We start from the raw sequence: 22538 nt of genomic DNA on the forward strand, positions 1-22538 counted from the left end.
GGAAAGATCTGATATGCTCTGTGATGCTAAAAAATCTAGGAGAAGGAGTGCTCTTGAAGTTGCTGCATTTTTATAACAGAGTGTGGGAGGAGGGAAGATTACCAAGTGCATGGAAAGAAGCAGTAGTAATTCCAATAAGGAAGCCTGGCAAGGATCTATCAAAACCCACTAGCTACAGACCAATTGCATTAACATCAAGTATATGTAAGATAATGGAAAGGATGATAACAGAAAGGTTATCATATGAGCTTGAGAAAAGGGGAATGCTGGCAAGTTATCAGAGTGGTTTTAGAAAGGGAAGGAATTCCATGGACTCAGTGATTATGTTAGAGACTGAAATAAGGAAGGCCCAGGCAAATAGAGAGTCAGTAGTGGCAGTGTTCTTTGACATTGAAAAAGCCTGTGATATGATGTGGAAGGAAGGATTATTAATTAAACTGCACAAGATGGGGGTTGGTGGGAGAGTTTTTAATTGGATTAAAGATTTTTTGTTTGGTAGAAAAATTCAAGTTCGGATTGGATCAGAATTACCAAAACAGTACATAGCGGAAAATGGCACACCTCAAGGTAGTGTGATTAGCCCGTTACTTTTTATCGTTATGATCAATGATGTCTTCACAAAGGTACCAGTGGATATAGGTAGGTCACTGTTTGCGGATGATGGGGCCTTGTGGAAAAGAGGCAGGAACATGGACCATATAATCAGGAAACTACAAGAAGCAATTGATGAAGTGGTGGAGTGGGGTTATGATTGGGGATGTAGATTTTCAGTAGACAAAACTCAATCTGTATTTTTTTTTACCAGGAAAAGGGTTGAGGTAGGGGAGAAGTTAAGGATGTATGGGGTTGAATTAGAAAGGGTTGCATCATTTAAATTTCTGGGAGTTATATTTGATTCACGATTAACATGGGCAGACCATATCAGGAAAGTTGAGGAGAAATGTAAAAAAGTAATAAATGTGATGAGATGTTTGACTGGTAGGGAATGGGGAGCAAGTTGTTCAGCTTTGAAGAGAATGTATGTGGCTTTAAGATCTGTATTGGATTATGGAAATATAGTATATGGATCAGCAGCTAGGTCTCTTATAAGGAAACTGGATGTGATTCAGGCTCAGGCCTTGAGAGTGTGCAGTGGGGCTTTTAAAACGTCACCAGTGTCAGCCCTACAGGTAGAAATGGGAATAATGCCTTTGGAACTAAGAAGGATGCAACTGATGGCAAACTACTGGGCTAACTTGCAGGGGCACAATGATTCTCACCCTACTAAAGGAGTGTTGCAGGAGTGCTGGGAAAATGGGAGGTTTCAGGGGGATACCTTTAGTCGGGTAGGGAATGATATCGCGAAAGAATGTGGAGTATTTGATCTGAGGATAAGTCCTTCAGTAGTTTATCCGGTTGTAGCTCCATGGAAGCTTTTATGGCCTGACATAGACTGGCATTTGTTAGAGGTAAAAAGGAAAGAAAGATATAAAACAGATTTGGTAAATGCATTTAACTGTCATGTGATGGAAAAGTATAGTGATTATACTCACATTTATACGGATGGTGCGAAGGAACCTGCAACAGGAGTGACAGAGTTTGGGGTGGTCATACCAGCAAAAGAAATTGGAATCAGCAGAAAAACATCTAATAAGTTAGGAGTGTTTACAGTGGAGATGCTGGCAGTGTTGGTTGCATTGCAATGGGTGCAGAAAGCCAGACAAGTCAAAGCATTGATATGTTCAGATTCATCCTCCGTTCTAGCAAGTTTAAGGTCTTTTCACACAAACAGTCGGCAAGATGTACTTTATGAAGTCCTTCAGTTAGTTACAAGAATTGCAAATCAGGGAGGTCAGGTAAAATTTCTATGGGTTCCAGCACATGTAGGGGTGAAGGGGAATGAGAGGGTGGATGAGTTGGCAAAGAGGGCGTTAAAGAAAGAAAATGTGGAAATGCACATTAGTATCAGTAAAGCAGAGGTTGAGTGTGTAATCTGGGAAAAAGTCAACCGAATGTAGCAAGAAAGATGGGACAGGGAGGGGAAAGGGAGGCATTTATATCAAATACAAAAGAGTGTTGCAGTTACTAGGGTAGGTAATGGAAACAGAAGAGAGGAAATTGTGTGGACTAGGTTAAGGCTGGGGCATTGTGCATTAAACAAAACATTGAAAATGATAGGGAAACACCAGACAGGATTGTGTGAGGAATGTCAGGAAGAGGAGTCAGTAGAACATGTAGTTCTGAGTTGCAGGAAGTATGGGATACAGAGAGAGATGATGAGAAATAAATTAAGGGAGTTGGGGATGCAGGAATTCACATTAAAAGGGTTGCTGGGCATGGGTGAGAGAGCACAAGTCCGGGTATTTTTAGCATTTTTAAGGGGTACAGGGGTTTTTTATAGAATATGACGAATAAACAGGAATAGGATACTAGGATGGTCAAAGATGGGAGGGTGAAGTTTGTGTGTGTGTGTTTGTGTGAAGGGATTTAGAATGTATGTCTAGTGCACATTCTGGAGCAGAGGGTGGCGGTAATGCACCATTAAGCTGGATGCCAACCGCCGCAAAACAAGATACAGACAGACAGAAGCCTCTTGGATGAGTGGCAAAACATCTTCTAGACAACACAGCAAGTCCAGTTGCCTTGATTTACTGCTGCTTAATATACAATGACCTGGATGACCGAGAACCTTCATAGACATATTCTAAATACTGGTGTTCCACAAGGTTGGGTACTCAGCACCCTACTCTACTCCCTTACAGTCACGGCTGTGTGGCCAGATTCTGCTCCAATTCAGTCTACACATTTGCAGCTGATACCACTGTAGTGGCCCCAGCATCTGCAGATTATTTTGTGACCACTGTAGTGGGCCGTATCTCAGATAATGATGTTAAAGCAGAGGAAGGAGCTAGAGAACCTGGTGAGATGGTGTCATATGAAAAACCTTTCTCTAAACGACTGGGGGATAGCACTCAGGAACCTACTTACATAATGGTGATGAGATCTTCAGGTTTGTGGGAATGAACATCACCAGTAGCCTGTCCTGATCTATCCATGTTGATAACATGGCCAAGAAAGCTTACCAACATCTTTAGTTTCTCAGAAGGCTAAAGAAATTTGGCATGCCACGTTGATCCAATTTTTATTTATGCACTATGAAAAGACCATAAGAAGATAAGGTAGATGAGCAGAATTAGGCCATTCAGCCCATTGAGACTGCCCTGCCATTTCATCATGACTGATCTATTTCCCTCTCAGTCCCGGTCTCTTGTCTTCTCCCCATAGCCCTTCATGCCCTTATAAGTCAAGAACCTATCAACTTTCCCATTAAATATACCCAATGATTTGGTCTCCATGGCTGCCTGTGACAATTAATTCCACAGATTCACCACTCTCTGGCTAAAGAAATTCTCCTCATCTCCATTTTAAATGGACACTCCTCTGTTCCGAGGTTGTGCCCTCTGGTCCTAGACTCCTCCACCACAAGAAAATTCCTCTCCACATTCTCCCTGTTGAGGTCTTTCAACTTTCAATGAGATCCCCCCCCTCATTCTTCTGAATCCTAGTGAGTACAGGTTCAGTGCCATAAATCACTGTGCATATGGTAACTCTTTCATTCAAGGAATCTATCTCATGAACCTCCTCTGAATCCTCTCCAATGTAGCACATCCTTTCTTAGATAGGGGGCTCAAAACTGCTCACAATACTCCTGAGTCCTTACCAGTGCCTTATAAGGCCTCAACATTACACTGTCTTTTATGTTCTAGTACTCTCAAAATTAATGCTAACATTGCATTTGCTTTCCTCACCACTGACTCAACCTGCAAATTAACCTTTTGGGAAACCTGCACAAGGACTCCCAAGCCCCTCTGCACCTCAGATTTTTAAATTTTCTCTCTATTTAGAAAATAGTCTATGCTTTTACTTCTTCTGCACTTCCCGACACTGTATTCCATCTGCCACTTCTTTGCCCATTCTCCTAATCTGTCTAACTCCTTCTGCAGCCTCCCTGCTTGCTCAACACTACCTGTCCCTTCAACTATCTTCATAACATCTGCCAACTTGGCCACAAAGCCATCAATTCAGTCATCCAAATCATAAATAGATAACGTAAAAAGAAGCAGTCCCAACATGACCCTTGTGGAACAGCACTAGTTATTGGCAGCCACCCAGAAAAAGCTCCATTTATTCACATTCTTTGCCTCCTGCTAATTAGCCAATGCTCTATCCATGCTAGTATCTTTCCTGTAATACCATGGGTTTTTAACTTGTTAAGCTGCCTCCAGTGTGGCACCTTGTCAAAGGTCTTATGAAAATCCAAATAAACAACATCCACTAACTCTCCTTTGTCTATCCTACTTGTCATTTCTTCAATGAATTCCAACAGATTTGTCAGGCAAGGTTTTCCTTTAAGGAAACCATGCTGATTTTGGCCTATTTCATCATGTGACTCCAAGTACCCCCAAACCACATCCTCAAAAATCACAACTCCAACGTTTTCCCAACCATTGATGTCAGACTAACCGGCCTATAATTTCCATCTATCTCTGTCCCTTCCTAAAGAGTGGAGTGACATTTACAATTTTCAGTCCTCTGGAACCATGCCAGAATCTATTGATTCTTGAAAGATCATTACTAATGCCATCACAATCTCTTCAGCCACCTTCTTCAGAGTCCTAGGGTGCAGAACACCTGGTCCAGGTGACTAATCTACCTTCCCACGCACTTCAATTTCCCAAGCACCTTCTTCCTAGTATTGGCATCTTCATTCACTTCTGCCCCGACACTCTCGAACTACTGGCACACTGCCAGTGTCGTCCACAGTGAAGACAGATGCAAAATACTTATTCAGTTCATCTGCCATTTTCTTGTCCCTCATTACTACCTCTCCAGCATCATTTTCCAGTGGTCCGATATCTAGTCTCACCTCTCCTTTACCTGAGGAATATATTTGAAGAAACATTTGGTATCCTCTTTGATAATATTAGCTAGCTTTCCTTTGTATTCCATCTTTTTCCTTTTCATGACTTTTTTAATTGCTGTTGGTTTTTAAAAGCTTCCCAATCCTCTAACTTTCCACTAATTGTTGCTCTATTATGTGCCCTCTCTTTGGCTTTTATGTTGGCTTTGACTTACCATGTCTCCCACAGTTACGTCACCCTGCCTTTAGAAACAACTTCTTCTTTGGGATGTTGCGCCTTCCAGATTGCTCCATGAAATTCCGGCCATTGCTGCTCTGCCATCATCCCTGCTAGTGTCCCCTTCCAATCAACTTTGGCCAGCTCCTCTTTCATGCCTCTGTAATTCCCTTTACTCCACTGTAATACTGATACATTTGACTTTAGCTTCTCCCTCTCAAACTGCACGGTGAATTCTATCATATTATGATCATTGGCTCCTAAGGGTTCCTTTACCTTAAACTGTCTAATCAATTCCAGTTCATTGCACGACACCCAATTCAGAATAGTGGGCTTAACCATGAGTTGCGCTAAAAAGCCCTCTTGTAGGCATCCTACAATTTTTCCCTCTTGGAATCCAGCACCAAGCAGATTTTCCTAAGCCACCTGCATATTAAAATTTCCCATTGCTATTGTAACATTGCCCTTTTGACAAGCTTTTTCTATCTCAGTTGACATTTGTAGTCCACGACCTGTTTGGAGGCCTGTATGTAACTCTCGTCAGGGTCTTTTTACCCTTGCAGTTTCTTAGCTCTACACAAGGATTCTACACCTTTCAATCCTGTCACCTTTTTCTAAGGATTTGATTTCATTTTTTACCAACAGAACCACCCTAGCCCTTCCGTCTACCCACCTGTCCTTTTGATACAAAGTGTATCCTTGGATGTTAAGCTCATAGATATAATCTTTCCTCAGTGATGCCCAGAAGGGGATGGGGGGAGAGGAGGGGATGGGAGGACGAGGAGGGGATGGGAGGACGGGGAGGGGAGGAGAGGACAGGAGGTGAGCTTATGAGAGAGAAATACTTGGTGTCTGTGTCTCCTGCTTGCATGTACATAGTGTTCTGGGTGTGTTTGGCATCTGTTGGACGCAATTCTGGAGATTCCCTTTTCCTTACATCTGCAATGTAGCCCATTCCTTTGTCCGTGATGTGATTGAAGTTCAGACTCAGAGTTAGCAGTGTCTTGTTGCACTTTCTGGGTGTGGAAAGTGCTTCCCCAATCAGCTTTGCGCCCACATCATCTATTTGGTTGTTTCTCAGAGTTAAGTGTTGAATTCTGCAAAAACAAATAGGAAAAGGCTTTGGGAAGTAATACTGGAAACTGGAATGTTAGGTAGGACATAGAATATAAAACAGTACAGGAACAAGCTCTTTAGTTCATAAAGTTGTGCAGAACTAGACTAAAACTGAACAGAACTTGCTAAACTAGTCTCTTCTGCATGCACATTGTTTACATTGCTCCATTCTCCGCATTCATGTGCTTGTCTAAGATGCTCTTAAATGCATGACTCCACCATCATACCTGGCAGCACATTCCAGGGATCCTTATTCTGTTTGAAATAATGCACTGCATTTAAGGTGAGATGGGATGTCCTTTGAACACCCTGTTTCACTTCAAATGCATGTCCTCCAGTATTGGACATCTCAACCCGGGAAAAACCATCCACTCTATCCATGCCCCTCATAGTTTTATACAGTAAACCTCTATGAGGTCTCCCTTCAACCTCTGCTATTCCAGAGAAAGCAATCAAAGTTTGTGTAACTTCTCCTTGTAGAAGAATATGCCCTTTAATCTAGGCAGCGTACCCGCGAACATCTTCTGTACCCTCTCCAAAGCCTCTCATTCAATGCAATACTCTGCCTCACTGCCTCAGTAAAATAGCAAACATAATCAAAGATCCTTCCCACCCTAGACTCTTCTCCCTCCTCTCATTGCCATAAACAAAACCTGAAAGCACGTACTACCAAGCTCAAGGACAATTTCTATCCTGCTGTTATAAGACTGCTGAACCATCAACTTGTACGTTAAGGTGGACTCTTGACCTCACAATCTATTTCATCGCAGCCTAGAACACTATTGTTTGCCTACACTGTACTTTCCCTGTAAATGTTCTGCATTCCCTGTAATCGGTTTTCCCTTGTACTACCTCAATGCACTGATGTAATGACTTGATCTGTAAGGATGGCAAGCAAAACAAAGTTGTTCACTGTACGTTGTTACATTTGACAATAATAAACTGGTTCACGGTCCATCACCCTCTTCACCTGGTTCTACCCATCACCTTCCAGCCCGTTTCAACCCCCTCACCTTTGAGATGAGTTAGATCAGTCTGGTCTCCACATGACAGCATGGGGGTGACTACACGGGGCAGGTGCAGAGGAAATTCTCAGGGATGGAGAATTACCTGGGACAGTTATAAAGAGAGACCGGAGAGGCTGGGTCTGTTCTCCCTGGAGCGGAGGAGGCTGAGAGAGGATATGATAGAGATATACAGAATTATGAAGGACATGGATATAGTGGATGATAGGAAATCTTCCCCATGGCAAAGATGATTCAGTAAAAACATTTAATCTTACTACTCCTTTAACGTTCTTGCTCTGGGCATACATAACAGAAGGGTGGTAAAATGAAGACGCAGGCAGGTACCAGGACCCTGGAGCAAAAACCAAGCTGCTAGAAGAGTTCATCATCAGGAGCAGTGAGGGGATGGTTGGCGTTTCAGGCCGAGACCCTGCATCAGGACATTATGGTAAGAAGGTTGGAGGGGATCTGAGAAAAGACTTTGGAGGCAATCCGGGACACACCTCCTGAGTGGGAGACTCTCACAACGTGAAGAACTATCTGGATGAGCACCTGACACACTGAGACCGAATGCTGGGGAATGGGATATGAGCAGGGGGGGCCGGTAGGGACATGGTAGACTAGAGAGCATGCTTCTGTGCTGTAAGACCCTATGAATGACTGCATCATGAATGACGGTGTGTTGTTTACTCACTGACTGTCTTCATTCATCAGCAGATAATAAGGCTGGTGGGCAATTGGGTTTCCGTCCAGCACCACAGACCTGGAAACAACAAGTGTGGAGTCAGTGTGGCTCAACTGCCCCACCCAACCTGAACCTGCATCAACCCTCCCTGGAATGACTTTCTCCTAATATATTTATCACGTCTTGCTGTCAAGAGCAATGCTTATTGTCCATCCCCATGGCCCTCGAGGAGGGGGCCAGCTAACCCTTGATCCACCACAGTCCGTGCAGTGAAGGTGCTCCCATGCTGCTGTTGAGGATTTAAACCCAGAGATGGTGAAAGTAGAGTGAAATATTTCCACATTAGGATGATGTACACAACTTACTTAGAGATTATACAGTCTCCCCAGCTTCCCTGCATGTATACAACTTCCTAGTTGTGTAAACCCACTTGAAGACTCAGAAGGTTAGGCAGCACCTGTGAGGGAAATGGAAGGCTGATGTTTTAGGTCCAGAACCTCCATCTGGGCTGATATGCAAGACAGTCCCTAATGAAAGGTTTCAACCTGAAATATCTTCCATCCGTTTCCCACCACAGATGCTGCCTGATCCGCTGATTCCTCCAGCACTTGCTACGTCACCTGAGATTCTAAAACTTGCAGTCTCTTGTGGCTGAATCACATCGACGCTTTCCTAGGTGCAGAAATACTGAACACTCTACGAGACTCCTATAGATATACTGTTGAAAGCATCCTGAGTGGTTGAATCATGGTCTGGTAGAGCAATTTAAATGCACAGCGATATAAGGAGATGCAGATCATAGTGAACTTAGCCCAACAGTGGACATCATGCTTTCCTCACCCTTGACAGTATCTACAGGAGGCGCTGCCTCAAGAAAAGACAAAATCCTTCATCACAAATACCCGTCATCCAAGCCATGCCATCATTTCTCAGATACCATCGTGCAGGAGGTACAGAAGCCTGAAGTTCCACACCACCGGGTTCAGGAACAGTGACGTCCCTTTAGTTACTTGCTTCTTGAACCATCCAGCACAACCTTATTCACAACAGCTTAGCAACACCCTGAAAACACTCAACACTAAAAATGACTTTTATTTTGTTGTAATCATTCTTTCGTGAGTTTATGTTTAATTTGGTTTTCTTGTGAATGCTGCACATCTGTTGCTCCGGGCCTATGATGCTGCTGCAAGTAAACTTTTCATCCCATATGTGCACACGTGGACTGTGCTTGACAGCAAACCTCACTAACCGGCGTGTATTCAGTACCTTTACCATGTCTACAATTTACAGACAGAACACCCTCCCGGTGAGCACACACACACACACACACACACACCCCCTCCTGGTGAGCACACACTCCCACCCCAGTGAGCACACACACATGCGCACACACACACACCCTCCCCAGTGAGCACACCCACACTTTCCCCGGTGAGCACACACACCCTCCACAGTGAGCGCACGCACACACACACACACACACACACCTTCCCTGGTGAGCACACACTCCCACCCCGGTGAGCACACACACACTCCCCGGTGAGCACACGCGTATATACACATGCACACACACACACACACACACACACACACACACACACACACACACACACACTCCCCGGTGAGCACACACCCACCCTCCCTGGTGAACACACACACACTCCCTGGTGAGCACACACATACACACACACACACACACACACACACACACACACACACACACTCACTCCCCAGTGAGCACACACACACCCTCCCCGGTGAACACACACACACTCCCCAGTGAGCACACCCACACACTCCCTGGTGAGCACACACGTATATACACACACACACACACACACACACACACCCTAGTGTTCATATAAAAGCCCCCAGGGGGTATCCACACTCCCTGTTGCTCTATATACATAACTTGATCCCTGGTCTGTTTCTTACTTGAGACTGGTGCACTGGTGCAGGATGGCAACGAGTGCAGTGAAGGTGGCTTCAGTCAGACCCACGTTCCAGAGACTGCAAAACACAGACATCAGCACAGAAACAGCCTGGGGCCTGGGCTCGGTACCTGTCAGCTGAGGCTACCTGACAGGTGGAGATATCGCTTCTCCACAGTGGAGAGAGAGGATGAATACGGACAATAAAATGACGGCAGGGTCAGTACACAGACTGTGGGTGTGAGATGGGTCAATACGCAGACTGTGGGTGTGAGACAGGGGGTCAGTACACAGACTGAGGGTGTGAGACAGGGGTCAATACGCAGACTGTGGGTGTGAGACGGGGTCAGTACGCAGACTGTGGGTGTGAGACGGGGTCAGTACACAGACTGCGGGTGTGAGACAGGGGGTCAGTACGTAGACCGTGGGTGTGAGACAGGGGGTCGGTACGCAGACTGTGGGTGTGAGACAGGGGGTCAGTACACAGACTGTGGGTGGGGAGACAGGGTCAGTACACAGACTGTGGGTGTGAGACAGGGGATCAGTACGCAGACCGCGGGTGTGATACAGGGGATCAGTACGCAGACCGCGGGTGTGATACAGGGGGTCACTACACAGACTGTGGGTGTGAGACAGGGGGTCGGTACGCAGACTGCAGGTGTGAGACAGGGGGTCAGTACGCAGACTGTGGGTGGGGAGACAGGGTCAGTACGCAGACCGCAGGTGTGAGACAGGGGATCAGTACGCAGACCGCGGGTGTGATACAGGGGGTCAGTACGCAGACTGTGGGTATGAGACAGGGGTCAATACGCATACTGTGGGTGCGAGACAGGGGTCAATACGCATACTGTGGGTGCGAGACAGGGGGTCAGTACGCAGAATGTGAGTGTGAGACGAGGTCAGTACGCAGACTGTGGGTATGAGACAGGGGGTCACTATGCAGACTATGGGTGTGAGACAGGGGGTCACTACACAGACTGAGAGTGTGAGACAGGGGGTCAGTACAAAGACTGTGAGTGTGAGACAGGGGGTCAGTACGCAGTCTGTGGGTGTGAGACAGGGGATTAGTACACAGACTGTGGGTGTGAGTCATGGGGTTAGTATGCAGACTGTGAGTGTGAGACAGGGGGTCAGTATGCAGACTGTGGGTATGAGACAGGGGGTCAGCACGCAGTGGTTATGAGACATGGGTCAGTTCACCCACTGTGAGTTGCACACACACAGGCCAGTGCACAGACTGTGGGGATCGGTTAGTAACTCTGATACCTACCTCACTGTCTGCAGAGCAATGAGGGCAGGGAGGCACTTGTTAAAGATGAAGATGTATCTCTGATCGATCATCCATGCTGAGGGCAGGCAAATGTACTGAGTTTAGTCAGACCGCTGAGGCACGGCATAAATAAATAAAGCTAACGCACTAAAATCCCAACCCACAGCATCTGTTCCACTCAGTCCAATGTCACTGTGTGAACTTTAGAATATCATACTGTCCCTTTCAATCCTGACGTCATTCTGATTCCTGTTGTTAATAATATCAATGTTCAGTGTTAAATTTACTACTTGGGTCCAAACCCCTAAAAACGAATAGACCTGTATTGGTCCCCAAACTAATCTCACTGCCCTGCTCTCTCCCTACAGCCCTGTATCAGTCCCCACACTGATCCCACTGTCCCGTTCTCCCCACAGTCCTGTTATCAGTCCCCACACTAATCTCACTGTCCCCTGCTCTCCCCACAGTCCTGTATCAGTCCCCAAACTCATTCCACTGCCCTGTCTCTTCCCACAGTCCTGTATCAGTCCCCACACTGATCCCACTGTCCCGTTCTCCCCACAGTCCTGTATCAGTCCCCACACTAATCTCACTGTCCCCCTCTCTCCCCACAGTCCTGTATCAGTCCCCACACTAATCCCACTGTCCCCCTCTCTTCCCACAGTCCTGTATCAGTCCCCACACTAATACCACTGTCCCCCTCTCTTCCCACAGTCCTGTATCAGTCCCCACACTAATTCCACTGTCCCACTCTCTCCCCACAGTCCTGTATCAGTCCCCACACTAATCCCTCTGTCCCACTCTCTCCCCACAGTCCTGTATGAGTCCCCAGACTAATCACACTGTCCTCCTCTCTCCCCACAGTCCTGTATCAGTCCCCATACTGATCCCACAGTCCTGTATCAGTCCCCACACTAATCTCACTGTCCCCCTCTCTCCCCACAGTCCTGAATCAGTCCCCACACTGATCCCACTGTCCCGTTCTCCCCACAGTCCTGTATCAGTCCCCACACTAATCTCACTGTCCCCCTCTCTCCCCACAGTCCTGTATCAGTCCCCACACTAATCCCACTGTCCCCCTCTCTTCCCACAGTCCTGTATCAGTCCCCACACTAATCTCACTGTCCCCCTCTCTCCCCACAGTCCTGTATCAGTCCCCACACTAATCCCACTGTCCCCCTCTCTTCCCACAGTCCTGTATCAGTCCCCACACTAATCCCTCTGTCCCACTCTCTCCCCACAGTCCTGTATCAGTCCCCAAACTAATCACACTGTCCCCCGCCCTCCCCACAGACCTGTATCGGTTTCACACTCCCATTGGCCCACTCTCTCCCTACGGCCCTGAGCCAGTCCGCAGACTAATTCCGCAGATTTACTCTAAACTTCCTTTATTCTTCTTACTTTTTTACAAACTCCTCCCAGATTCCAGTTCACCCACTATCTAGGGGCCAATTAACTGACATGTTGCTGGGGGAAGTTGCAGTCACAGGGAGTATCTGCAAACTCCACACACGCACCTGACGTCAAAAGTTAGGATTAAACCGAAGTCTCTGTAGCTGAGAGTTTGTGACTCTACCCATTTCGCCAATGTACTGGTCTATTGGCATACTTTTATTTTGAAGCCCAGGTTTTAATGACAGGGACCACTGCTGCCAAGACCAAGAGGCAGTTCTCTGACTGGAAACGTACCTCTGATATAAATGGCCTTCACCAGCTTTGGGTCATCACTTTCCATCTCCACCTGTATGCAGGGCCTGAAGAAAGAGATGTGCTCCTTGCCCACAGCAGCCGATGAGGGAGTGCTTTTATCCGAAGCTGAGAGAGACTGCATCTCATCAACTGCAGGGGAAGTGTAGACAGAATCAGAAAGGACACAAAATGCACCTAAACCTCTCACACACACATCCACACCCATCTCTCTTACACATACATTCACTCCCTCTCACAGACATGTGCACACCCCTCTCTCACACACAGGTGCACACACCTCTAACACACACACATGCACACCCTCTCACACACATGTGCACACCCCTCTTTCACACATACACACGTACACACCCCTCTCTCACACACACGTGCACACCCCTTTTTCACACACACACACACACCCCTCTCTCACACACACGTGCACACCCCTCTCACACACAGACACATGCACACCCCCTCTCATACACACGTGCACACGCCCTCTCACACACAGGTGCACACCCCTCTCACACACACACACGCACACACTTCTAACACATGCACGTGCACACCCCTCTCTCTCACACACATGCACACCCCTCTCTCTTACACATACATTCACCCCCTCTCACAGGCACGTGCACACCCCTCTCACACACACGTGCACACCCCTCTTTCACACACACACGTACACACCCCTCACACACACGTGCACACCCTCTGTCTCTCGTACATGTGCACACCCCACTCACACACGTGAGCACATCCCTCTTTCACACACACGTGCACACCCCTCTCACACATAGTGCCCACACCCCTCTCACACGTGCACACACCTCTCACACATAGTGCTCACACCCCTCACACAGAGTGCTCACATGCCCACACCCCTCTCACACAGTCCCCACACCCCTCTCACACATAGTGCCCACACCCCTCTCACAAACATGTGCACACACCTCTCATAGTCCCCACACCACTCTCACACACGTGCACACCCCTCTCACACACAGTGCCCACACCCCTCTCACACATGTGCACACCCCTCTCACACATGTGCACACACCTCTCACACACATGTGCACACCCCTCTCACACATAGTGCCCACACACCTCTCACATAGTGCCCACACCCCTCTCACACATGTGCACACACCTCTCACACACATGTGCACACCCCTCTCACACATAATGCCCACACCCCTCACACACATAGTGCCCACACCCCTCTCACACATAGTGCCCACACCCCTCACACACATAGTGCCCACACCCCTCTCACACATAGTGCCCACACCCTTCACACACATAGTGCCCACACCCCTCTCACACATAGTGCCCACACCCCTCACACACATAGTGCCCACACCCCTCTCACACATAGTGCCCACACCCTTCACACACATAATGCCCACACCCCTCACACACATAGTGCCCACACCCCTCTCACACATTGTGCTCACACCCCTCTCACACATAGTGCCCACACCCCTCTCACACATAGTGCCCACACCCTTCACACACATAGTGCCCACACCCCTCTCACACATAGTGCCCACACCCTTCACACACATAATGCCCACACCCCTCACACACATAGTGCCCACACCCTTCACACACATAGTGCCCACACCCCTCTCACACATTGTGCTCACACCCCTCTCACACATAGTGCCCACACCCCTCACACACATAGTGCCCACACCCCTCTCACACATAGTGCCCACACCCTTCACACACATAGTGCCCACACCCCTCTCACACATAGTGCCCACACCCTTCACACACATAATGCCCACACCCCTCACACACATAGTGCCCACACCCTTCACACACATAGTGCCCACACCCCTCTCACACATTGTGCTCACACCCCTCTCACACATAGTGCCCACACCCCTCACACACATAGTGCCCACACCCTTCACACACATAGTGCCCACACCCCTCTCACACATTGTGCTCACACCCCTCTCACACATAGTGCCCACACCCCTCACACACATAGTGCCCACACCCCTCTCACACATGTGCACACACCCCTCTCACACATAGTGCCCACACCCTTCACACACATAGTGCCCACACCCCTCTCACACACATAGTGCCCACACCCCTCTCACACATAGTGCCCACACCCCTCTCACACATTGTGCTCACACCCCTCTCACACATTGTGCTCACACCCCTCTCACACATAGTGCCCACACCCCTCACACACATTGTGCCCACACCCCTCACACACATAATGCCCACACCCTTCACACACATAGTGCCCACACCCCTCTCACACATAGTGCCCACACCCTTCACACACATAGTGCCCACACCCTTCACACACATAATGCCCACACCCTTCACACACATAGTGCCCACACCCCTCTCACACATAGTGCCCACACCCCTCACACACATAGTGCCCACACCCCTCTCACACATTGTGCTCACACCCCTCTCACACATAGTGCCCACACCCCTCACACACATAGTGCCCACACCCTTCACACACATAGTGCCCACACCCCTCTCACACATTGTGCTCACACCCCTCTCACACATAGTGCCCACACCCCTCACACACATAGTGCCCACACCCCTCTCACACATAGTGCCCACACCCTTCACACACATAGTGCCCACACCCCTCTCACACATAGTGCCCACACCCTTCACACACATAGTGCCCACACCCTTCACACACATAATGCCCACACCCTTCACACACATAGTGCCCACACCCTTCACACACATAATGCCCACACCCCTCTCACACATAGTGCCCACACCCCTCACACACATAGTGCCCACACCCCTCTCACACATAGTGCCCACACCCTTCACACACATAGTGCCCACACCCTTCACACACATAGTGCCCACACCCTTCACACACATAATGCCCACACCCCTCACACACATAGTGCCCACACCCCTCTCACACATAGTGCCCACACCCTTCACACACATAGTGCCCACACCCCTCTCACACATAGTGCCCACACCCTTCACACACATAGTGCCCACACCCCTCTCACACATTGTGCTCACACCCCTCACACACATAGTGCCCACACCCCTCACACACATAGTGCCCACACCCCTCTCACACATTGTGCTCACACCCCTCTCACACATAGTGCCCACACCCCTCTCACACATAGTGCCCACACCCCTCTCACACACATAGTGCCCACACCCCTCTCACACATAGTGCCCACACCCCTCTCACACATGTGCACACCCCTCTCACACACAGTGCCCACACCCCTCTCACACATAGTGCCCACACCCCTCTCACACATAGTGCCCACACCCCTCTCACACATGTGCACACCCCTCTCACACATAGTGCCCACACCTCTCACACACATAGTGCCCACACCCCTCTCACACACATGTGCACACCCCTCTCACACATAGTGCCCACACCCCTCACACACATAGTGCCCACACCCCTCACACACACACACGCACAATCTGCATTGTTATTGTTTTACCTTGTTCTAGTGCAATGTACCGTGCAATAATTTGATCTGTCTGAATTGACTCAAGACAAGCTTTTCACTGTGTCTCTGTACTCCAATATCAATACTAGATACACACTTCGGAATCCAATCTTCTTGACTCGGACTGTACTTGCCCTCTTTCCATGCCTCCCGTCGCCAATGCACCTCTCACCCAATTTCTGCAGTTCTCTCCTCCCCTTCCTTCCCTCTGTAGCACTTATCACTTCCCCAGCATTCTCCTGCTGCCCCCATCCTTATCCTCCCCACACCCACTCCGGGCAACAGCTCACGCAGACGCTGGGCTCTCAGTGACAGGTTCAGGAATCACTGCTTGCTCTGGTGCCTGGTATCCCCAACCACCCATCCAGACATCTGCCTAAGTCACAGACTCTGGTATCCCCAACCACCCATCTGGCCGTCTGCCTAAATCACAGACCCTGGTATCCCAACCACCCGGTGTACGGCTCCAGCCAGCCGTCTGCCTGAGTCACGGACTCTGTTATCCCAACCAGCCGGTGTACGGCTCCAGCCAGCCATCTGCCTGAGTCACGGACTCTGGTATCCCAACCAGCCGGTGTATGGCTCCAGCCAGTCGTCTGCCTGAGTCACAGACTCTGGGCTAAAAGGCCAGAGGGAGGTAGGTACAGGCAGCAGAGTGAGTCCGGGCCTGCAACTAGAGATTCCAGGCCTGGGGCCCAGCAATGGAGGCCTGGATTTAAAGGCCTGTCTGTGTCTGTGAGGGGCCAGGTGGGGGTAGGGCAGCAAAAGGGGCTTGTTTTACTGTTGTTGTCTTGTTTTGTTCAGCTTGTGTTGCTCTGCTGAACATGGTGGGCGGGCTGTGTTGGCGGCACTTTCGATCTGCCCCCAGCACATCCTTGGGTTGTGTTGGATGTTGATGCAAATGACGCATTTCACTGTAGGTTTCGGTGTACACGTGATAAATAAATCTGAATTTTATCTGAAATCTCAGTGCATGAGAGTCGGACTGGGAATTGCTCACCCAATCCACTGAGGGGGACGGCCGGGTGCCTTGGAACCACCAGGGGGATCTCCAAGATCTCCATTCGGTTGCAAAGTTCAGTGAAGTCAACCTCCAGGTTTCCGGTACACACATAATCCTCTGTGAATACAAAGTGCATATAAACACTCACATAATATTCATAAACACAGCCACAAGGTAAGCTGACAATTGGGTAGAGGTATGTGCAAAGCAACACTTACATAGATAGCAGTGAGAGGGGCACTGCCTCACACACTCGGCCAAAAGCTGCTTTCTTGTTTGAGGCAGCAAATCTTGCTTCATCTGTGAAGGTGGAGCGGGCCAGTAACTTTAAATTCTTTGGCATTATCATATCAGAGGTTCTGTCCTGGGACCAGTACACAAGTGCCACTACAAAGAAGGCACAGAAATATCTCTACTTTCTTAGAAGTTTGCAAAGATTTGGCATGTCATCTAAAATCTTGACAAACCTCTATAGGTGCACAGTGGAGAGTATCCTGACTGGTTGCATCATGGGCTGGTATGGAAATACCAGCGCCCAAGAACAGAAAAGCCTACAAAAAATGGTGGATGCAACCCCAGCTCATCACAGGAAAAGCACTCCCCACTACTGAGCACATCTACAATGACCGCTGTCACAAGAAAGCAGCATCCACCATCAAGGACTCCTACCATCCAGGTCATACTCTCTTCTCACTGCTGTCATTGGGAAGGAGCCTTAGGTCCCACACTGTCAGGTTCAGAAACAGTTATTACCCCTCACCATCAGGTTGCTGAACCAGTGTGAATAACTTCACGCACCCCAACACTGAACTGATACCACAACCTGTGGATTCACTTTTAAGGAGTCTACAGCTCATGTTCTCAGTATTATTTATTTTCATTTTTTGTATTTATACAGTTTTGTCTTATTTTGCACATTGGTTGTCAGTCTTTGTGTGTAGCTTTTCAATGATCTACTGTGAGTGCCTGCAAGAAAATGCAGACACCATAGTGGTATAGCGGTTAGCGTGACGCTATTACAGTTCGAGGCGTCAAAGGTCAGAATTCAATCCCGGCGTCCTCTGTAGGGAGTCTCTCTACGTCCTCCCCGTGGAATGTGTCGTGTTCTGATTTCCTCTCACAGTCCAAAGATGTACCGGGTGGGTTAATTGGTCATTGTAAATTGTCGTGCGATTAGGTTAGGGTTAAATCGGGTTGTTGGGGGTTGCTGGAGAGGTCCGACTTGAATCTGAATCTCCAAATAAATCAATAATATAAATCTTTGGGTAGTATATGGTGACTTTAATAATACATTTACTTTGAACTTCTGAACTTGGAGTTTTGATTTATTATCAGGAGACACATGGAAACATGCCCTTCAGCCCATTCTGTCCATATTGGCCATCAAGTTCCCATCTTGATTAATTCTGTTCACCAGCACCACCTCAACGGCCTGCTCAGCCTTGGTGACTCAAGTGCTCATCCAGATACTTCTGAATCACAGGTCAAAAGCTTTAAGTTCCTCGGGGTCAATATCACAAATGACCTGACTTGGTCCAACCAAGCAGAGTTCACTGCCAAGAAGGCCCAACAGCGCCTTTACTTCCTGAGAAAACTAAAGAAATTTGGCCTGTCCCCTAAAACCCTCACTAACTTTTATAGATGCACTGTAGAAAGCATTCTTCTCGGGTGCATCACAACCTGGTATGGAAGTTGTCCTGTCCAAGACCGGAAGGAGCTGCGGAAGATTGTGAACACAGCGCAGCACATCACACCACACAAACCAATCTTCCGTCCGTGGACTCACTTTACACCGCACGCTGTCGGAGCAGTGCTGCCGGGATAGTCAAGGACACGACCCACCCAGCCAACACACTCCCTCCGGGAGAAGGTTCAGGAGCTTGAAGACTCGTACGGCCAGATTTGGGAACAGCTTCTTTCCAACTGTGATAAGACTGCTGAACGGATTCTGACCCGGATCTGGGCCGTACCCTCCAAATATCTGGACCCGCCTCTCGGTTTGTTTGCACTACCTTACTTTCCATTTTTCTGTCTTCTATTTATGATTTATAATTTAAATTTTTAATATTTACTATCGATTTGTAATCCAGGGAGCGGGAAGCACAGTATCAAATATCGCTATGATGATTGTACGTTCTAGTATCAATTGTTTGGCAACAATAAAGTATGAAGTATACTGGAGGATCAGTTGGTCAAGCAGACACACAATGCTGGAGGAACTCAGCAGGCCAGGTGACAGGTGAAAAAGGGAGAGGAGGAAGGGGTGAAGTAAAAAGCAGGGAAGTTGATTGGTTAAAGCGATAGAGTGCCGGCTGGTGGCGTAGTGGCATCAGCGCTGGACTTTGGGGCGAGAGGTCCTGAGTTCGAATCCCGCCAGCTCCCCTTGCACGCTCTCCACCCGTAACTGGGTTGAGTGTCAAGCTAACAACTCGACCTCGTAAAAAAAAACCTGGAGAGGGATGGGCTCCGCCAGGTTTCAGATACCCAAGACACGCTGTACAATGAGCATACCAAAAAACAAAAGCTTGTCATGACGGCGCCGGGACGACTCCACCACGAGTTAAGGGCGCGCGCGCGCGCGCGCACACACACACACACACACACACACACACACACACACACACACACACACACACACACACAGATAAACGGCTGGAGGGGGGGGAAACTCTGGAGGGAAATGGACAGTCAATGATTCGGATTGGGTCTCAGGTCAGAGCACAAGTTTAAGGTGAGAGGGAAGAGACGTGAGGGGCAACTTCTTCATGCAGGGGTGATCAGTATATGGAACAGGCTGCCAGAGGAAGAGGTTGAGGCAGGTGTATTAACAACATTTAAAAAGCACTTGGACAGGTACATGGATAGGGAAGGTTTAGGGGGATATGGGCAATCACAGGCAAATGAGACTAACTTAGATGGGAATCCTGGTTGGCATGGACCAGTTGCTGAAGGGCCAGTGTGTACCTTCTGCCTGCTGTGAGATGGAAGAAAGGTAATTAATGAAGTAGCTGAGGAAGCTCCAGAATTCCCTCCCTAGACCTCCCTCTGTCTCCCTTCTCTTTCTTTGCCAGCAACTCTATTTCAATAGGAGTTTCAGGAGATTATCAGCAGTCCCTTGCAAATTTCTAAAGATCGGAGGTCATTTTGTCTGGTTGTATCATAGCCTGCTGTGAAAGCTCCAATGCACAGGGTTGGAAAAGCTGCAGAGGGTTGTACACTCCGTCAGCTCCATCACAGGCACAGCCCTTCCAACCATTGAGGACATCTTCAAGAGTCAGCATCCATCATCCCTCACCATAAGGGAGGAGGAACATGAGCCTGAAGACCCATAAACCTATGACATAGGAGCAGAAGTAGGCCATCTGGCCCATCGAGCCTGCTCCATCATTCCATCTTAGCCGATTTATTATCTGTCTCAACCCCATTCTCCTGCCTTCTCCCCATAACATTTGACACCCTAACTAATCAAGAACCTATCACCCTCCACTTTAAATACAGCCAATGACTTGGCCTCCCCAGCCACCTGTGGCAATACATTCCACAGATTCACCATCCCCTGGCTAAAGAAATTCCTCCTCATGTTTTAGGAACAGATTCTACCGCTGTAGTATCTGAGGAGAGGGCCCCTGATGTCCAGTCCCTATACACCTCCATCCCCCAACAGGAGAGCCTTAAAGCTCTCCACTCCTTTCTAGACAACAGACATGACCTGTTCCCCTCCACCACCACTCTCTCCCGTCTGGTGGACTGGTCCTCACTCTCAGTAATTTCTCCTTCAACCAAAGGTTTAGCCATGAGCACTCGCATGGGTCCCAGCTTTTTCTGAGCTACATGGAACAGTCTCTGTTGAGGGTGTAATGTTGAGACTTCATAAAGCACAGGTGAGGCCTCACTAGGAGTACCGTGAGCAGTTTTGGGCTCTTATCTCAGAAAGGATGTGCTGAAACTGGAGAAGGTTCAAAGGAGGTTCACGAAAATGATTCCCGGATTAAATGGCTTGTCATATGAAGACTATTTGATGGCTCTGGGCCTGCATTCACTGGAATTCAAAAGAATCAGGGGTAACCTATTGAATGGTGATAGAGTGGATGTGGAGAGGACGTTTCCTATTGTGGGAGAGTCTAAGACCAGAGGACACAGCCTCAGAATAGAGAGGCATCCATTTGGAAAGGAGATGAGGAGGAATTCCTTTAGCCACATAGTGGTTAATGTGTAGAATTCATTGATAGGAGATGTCAGACGGCCATGGAAGAAAGAAAAGGGGGGGGGAGGAGCACCAGAGGGAGGTGGTGTGCAGCTAAGGAGATAGGGTGAGAGAGGGAAAAGGGGATGGGGAATGGCGAAGGAGGGGGAATTACCAGAAGTTCGAGAAATCGATGTTCATATCCTCTCCTATCAGACTCCCCCTTCTCCAGCCCTGTATCTCTCTCACCAATCAACTTCCCAGCTCTTTACTTCACCCCTCCCCCTTCAGGTTTCACCTATCACCTGGTGTTTCTCTCTCCCCTCCCCCACATTTAAAATCTACTCCTCATCTTTTCTCTCCAGTCCTGCCAAAGGGTCGCGACCGAAACGTCGACTGTACTTTTTTCCATAGATGCTGCCTGGCCTGCTGAGTTCCTCCAGCATTTTTTGTGTGTTCCTTGGATTTCCAGCATCTGCAGATTTTCTCTGTTTTGTGATTAGACATGGTCAAGAGGTTCATTTGTTGTTTAGACTAAACATCAGCGTTGGGAAGAAATGTGATCTGAGAGACTTTGACCAGGGAATGATCGTTGGTGGCCTGAGTATCTCAGAAATTGCTTATCTCCTGGACTTCTGTGGACGAAAACACCTTGTTAGCGAGAGGGGTCAGGGGAGAAAGGCAGACTGTTTCAAGCTCAAAGGAAAGCGACAGTAATCCAAAATAACCACGATTTACAGCAGTGTTGTGCAGAAGATCTCTGAATGCACAGCATTCTAAACTATGAAGTGGATGGGCTACAGCAGCAAAGACCATGAACATATACTTAGTGGCCACTACGTCAGATACAGGAGGCACCTAATAAAGTGACCACTGAGTGTATAAGCATGTCAAGGTGGTACAAAAGAAAAAACAGAATGCAGAATAGTGTTAAGACAGGAGCAGGAGGAACTCATGGACCTGTGCATTATTGAGATGAGAGAGGAAACCCAAGCATTTGGGGAAAGCCCACTCAGTTACAGGGAGAGCTT

The 22538-nt window shown here is 48.2% G+C and overlaps 1 protein-coding gene across 1 annotated transcript in view; it reads right to left on the bottom strand.

The window, feature by feature from the left end:
• Positions 1-22538, bottom strand: part of LOC140193112 (leucine-rich repeat-containing protein 71-like) — a 37163-nt gene that overhangs the window by 7303 nt on the left and 7322 nt on the right. Inside the window, exons 3-8 of the mRNA XM_072250522.1 lie at positions 17322-17441; positions 12816-12965; positions 11127-11202; positions 9861-9935; positions 7935-8003; positions 6055-6214 (exon numbers count right to left, since the gene is read on the bottom strand). Of these exons, the coding sequence (XP_072106623.1) occupies positions 6055-6214; positions 7935-8003; positions 9861-9935; positions 11127-11202; positions 12816-12965; positions 17322-17441 (650 nt within the window). The remainder of the gene's footprint in view (positions 1-6054; positions 6215-7934; positions 8004-9860; positions 9936-11126; positions 11203-12815; positions 12966-17321; positions 17442-22538) is intronic.

Source organism: Mobula birostris, unplaced genomic scaffold, assembly GCF_030028105.1.
Source record: "Mobula birostris isolate sMobBir1 unplaced genomic scaffold, sMobBir1.hap1 scaffold_388, whole genome shotgun sequence".
Classification (NCBI taxonomy): domain Eukaryota; kingdom Metazoa; phylum Chordata; class Chondrichthyes; order Myliobatiformes; family Myliobatidae; genus Mobula; species Mobula birostris.